The sequence below is a fragment of the Ipomoea nil genome, unplaced genomic scaffold (genome assembly GCF_001879475.1).
Source record: "Ipomoea nil cultivar Tokyo-kokei standard unplaced genomic scaffold, Asagao_1.1 scaffold0927, whole genome shotgun sequence".
Classification (NCBI taxonomy): domain Eukaryota; kingdom Viridiplantae; phylum Streptophyta; class Magnoliopsida; order Solanales; family Convolvulaceae; genus Ipomoea; species Ipomoea nil.
In genome coordinates, this window is record NW_017617355.1 from 42,142 (window position 1) to 46,502 (window position 4,361).

Genomic DNA, 4,361 nt, shown 5'->3' on the forward strand with positions numbered 1-4,361 from the left:
TTTATGGTGGTTTTAAGGTTTAAGGTAGATTAAGGGTTTAGGGTGGTTTTTTTTTTTTTTTTTTCTGGTTTAAGGTTTAGGGTTTACGGTTTGGGGTGGTTTATAGGTTTAGGGTTTTGGGTGGTTTTAGGGTTTACGATTTATATTTTTTGGGGTTTAGGGTGGTTTAAAGGTTTTAGGTTTAGGGTTTAGGATGGTTTTAGTGTTTAGGGTTAGGGTGGTTTTAGTGTTTATGGTTATGGGTTTAGGGTTTAGGTTTAAGGTGGTTTTAGGGTTTTGGGTTTAGGGTGGTTTAAGTGTTTAGGATTTAGGGTGGTTTATGGGTTTAGGGTTTAGGGTAGTTTAAGGGTTTAGAGTGTAAGGTTTTATGTTTAGGGTGGTTTTAGGTTTTTTTTTTTTTTTTTTTTTTTTTTTTTTTTGGGACAATAAAAGAGTAATACCCCATTACTCTACACACAAATTAGCTGGTCAAGGCAGTGTTAACTATTATGCACGTACTCTATCCAAGAATGTAGTTAACAGAGGACATCATCCCTATTTACACAAGCTCTACCCAACTCCCTTGGAATGCATACCTTAAACCACCAACTTAATGAAATATAACCTAATCAGGTGGCTAAGGTGGTGCTTCACACAAGTAGTCTAGCTTTTGCCAGAATCATACTCTCATAAAACAAAGCTCTTAATTACTCCAGTCTCACAATCTCCTAAGATGGTCCCTTGAGAAGAAGGGATGCTGCAAGGCTTCCCGAGCAGTAAGCCTCTCTGAAGGGTCGTATCTAAGTAATCCTTGCAAAAGATTAATAAGATCCCCAACGGAATGGTCTACATGCTTCATCACGAGGTTCTGAAGCCGAGGTAATTTAAGAACAGTTCTGATACTTTCTCTTGATGCTGCACCTTCAGGCCAATCCAACATTCCCTTTCTAAGATATTTCTCTACATCCCGATCCACTCTCTTTAACATGTGCAGTGGCATAGGACCAAGCACCCTCTCCATCATAGCTAGGTGCTCTAAATTCTCATGAGTTTGGAATAATGCTTCTCCCGAGCATAGCTCCACAAGGATACAACCAACACTCCATATATCACATGGATAGGTCCATCCAAGACCTAAAATGACTTCTGGTGCCCGGTAATGACGTGTGGATACAATATAGGTTTGGTTCTCACGGTCATAAGTTATGCTACCAAAATCAATTACCTTGATTGCACTTGATTTTGGGACTCTTTTAAAATAAGTATCCTTAAGTGATCTGGAAGAGCACTTGTAATCAGGAACCTTCACATACTCAGGAGAAACAAGGAGGATATTTTCAGGCTTCAAATCAGTGTGGATGAGATGCAAGTCATGTATAAATGCTACACATTCCAACAGTTGTCTTCCAATCTCACGGACAAGGTCAATAGGAAATGAGCGGTAATTGTTTTTCCGTAGAAAATCATATAAGCTTGGTCCAAGCTTCTCAAAGACAATACAAACATGGTTACGATAGTCAAACCAGTTCCGTATTTGAACACAACGATTGCCTCCTTTATCATGTTTACCAAGCTGTTGAAGCACATCAACCTCAATCATAGCTGCCTCACGATTGCCTCCTTTAGGGTTTAGGGTTTAGCGTTTAGCGTTTAGGGTTTAAGGTGGTTTTAGAGTGGGTTTAGGGTTTAGGGTTTAAGGTGGTTTTAGAGTGGTTTAGGGGTTTAGGGTATAGGTTTTTTAAGGTTTAGGGGTTAGGGTGGTTTAAGTGTTTAGGGTTTAGGGTGATTTAAAGGTTTAAAGTGTAAGGTTTTAGTTTTAGGGTTTAGGTTAGTTTAGGGTTTAGGGTTTGTGGTGGTTTTAGTGTTTAGGGTTTAGGGTAGTTTAAGGGTTTAGGGTGGTTTTAGGGTTTTGGTTTAGGGTGGTTTTAGGGGTTTAGGGTAATTTAGGGGTTTAGCGTTAGAATAGTTAGGGTTTAGGGTTTAGGGTGGTTTTAGGGTTTAGGGTTTTTTATTATTTTTTATTTTTTATTTTTTATTTTTTTTAAATAAAAGGTTCATCTTATTTATAAACAAAAAGGAACCGAACAAAGTCTCGCCAAGGCCCAAAAGTGACCAAGTCTACAAATAAAGCATGATGGCCTAACAGGGAACAAGTAGAGGAGAAACTCTAAACTACGAAGTGGGCCCAACACCCATAATGCAAGCAACCTGAAACCGAGTGAAAGGCTAGACAATTCCTGGGCGTCATGCCCTACACAAAGGGTGGGAACGATGCTCCAAAAGCCATGACGGACCAATTCCACCCTCAAGCGTGAGGTCGGTCCCCCGCGGTACAGAGCTCTGCATTTTTATCCGAGGGAACCTATATGACCATCCACAGGAGCAATGAAACCAGCCGCCAAACCCAAACCACCCTCATGCGTTGGACAGATCCCCTCCGGTACAGATCTCTGCATTTTTATCCGGGGGGACTGTGAAAAGTTCGCCACATGAGCAATGGTACTCACCTCCACCCACCCTTGGAACCCAGGCCACCCCCGTACGTACAGAGCTCTGCATTTTATCGCAGAGGGCTTCAACGGCCCAAAGTCCCAAGCGATGGCTCCCTAACCACTGGTGCCAACATATATACCACCCTCAAGCGTCAAACCAGCTCCCACGGTACAGCGTACTGTATTTTACCCGGGGAACCTATATAGCCATCCATAGAAGCAATATCATATATGCTAAGTACCAGAAGCCCACCTCACACCCTCCCAACCCCTTATAGAAACAACCAGCCAAATCACCAACCACCAACAAGCGCAAATATATATGGTTCCAAGAGTGGGTTTAGGTTTTTGGGTTGGGCGAGAGTTAGACAAGGTAAGGTTGTGTTGGAAGGAGTTAGATCGGGTTAGGAGGGGTTTAGATGGGATTGGACATAGTTTAGACGGGGTTAGAGGGACAGAGTTAGACATTCTTGGAGTGGGACTAGATAAGTTTAGATTCACATTGGGATTTAGCACATTTTGAATGTTAAGCCCCAAACCCAGAGTAGAAGCCAAACCATGTGCCTTAATTATATTAAGCGGGGAGTGCACTTGTGTACACATATTAGGGACAACCGGTTGAATGCCACCATGACTACCAAAGTGGCCCTTAAAGTTGCTCCCGCTGTTAGTTCCGCTTTGTGTACATATATTGGGACCAAACGACATAATGCCCCCATCACTAGCAACGAAGTGTTTGCTAGTGTCACTTGCATTAGGGACGATCGGTGCTTGAAAGCCCCCATTAGGCTTACCACTTATCACATTCCCACTTGGCCGAGAGCTATGCCAAGCTGGGAGGCTATTCGGTTTTGCACAGTCCGAAATAGCCCATGCTTTTTTACCATCCATATGTGACAGTATCATGCCCCAAAATTGACCAAACAAAATTGGTGATTTACCATTCCTATTTGCACTAGGCAAGCTACCATCACTTAGGCTGTTTTGGCTATTATTCCCATCAAGGATATCCCCACCGTTAGTGCCATTCAAAGCATTAGCATTAGCATGCATGGCTCCAACCGTAGAGTTAGCTGACGGGATCGTATGAACAATTGTGCTAAGTGTTGGGGGGACCCAACACTTAGCATATTATCATGTTTAAGCAAAATAGGGGCACTAAATGCCGAGTGTGAGGCCTGGTTAACATCCCCATGGGTCCTATGACCAGCCACATCCCTAGGAGTTAGCCGATTAGGAGCAATCCCATGAATTCTATGACCAGCTTGCCCAACATGAGCTTGCCGATTAGAATGCCGGATGGATGCATTCTGTCCACCCTCAACACTAAGGCTAGTTGAAGTAAAAGCATGATATTTAGGCTTACCTGGACAGTTCTCCTGTAACACCCCTAATTTTTAAAACATATAAAGCATATGAAATAAAGGCAAATCTATCATTACTCATCCAAACAAAGCGGAACTAACAACATAAGTATCGGGGTGCTATGCCACATCTAGGTTTGAGAACCTAGATGCACAGGCTACATTAACTAAACAAGCATAAACTATAATTAATATCCATGATACAATCCAAGGCTCACAGGCCATCTAACCAATACTAAACTATCTAAGCTAGGTCCTCGTGTCCATCTAGCGCACTCTAAAGCTACTGATCTGTACCTAAAAAACATACGGTGTTACAACCGTCAGCGAATAATGCTGGTAACCCACTCCCACGCGTTAAGTACAATATAGGTAGATATAATAAAATCATTTTGAAACAGGAATACATATATAACCTAAGCAACTGTAGCTTTAAACCAAGATTTTAACTCAAGACACAACAACAGACTTGACACTATAGAACAATCATAATGACTAGCATGCATCCTAAGAACACTAGGCAAGA

The 4,361-nt window shown here is 42.1% G+C and overlaps 1 protein-coding gene across 1 annotated transcript; it reads right to left on the bottom strand.

Moving 5' to 3' along the window:
* Nucleotides 1-424: 424 nt before the first annotated feature.
* Nucleotides 425-3,524, bottom strand: LOC109179540 (serine/threonine-protein kinase AFC2-like). Its single transcript, XM_019329046.1, has 2 exons — nt 3,011-3,524; nt 425-1,599 (listed from the first exon to the last, which is right to left on the bottom strand). Exons 1-2 carry the CDS (start codon nt 3,522-3,524, stop codon nt 698-700), a joined length of 1,416 nt encoding a protein of 471 aa, XP_019184591.1. The 3' UTR covers nt 425-697.
* Between the last annotated feature and the right edge of the window lie 837 nt (nt 3,525-4,361).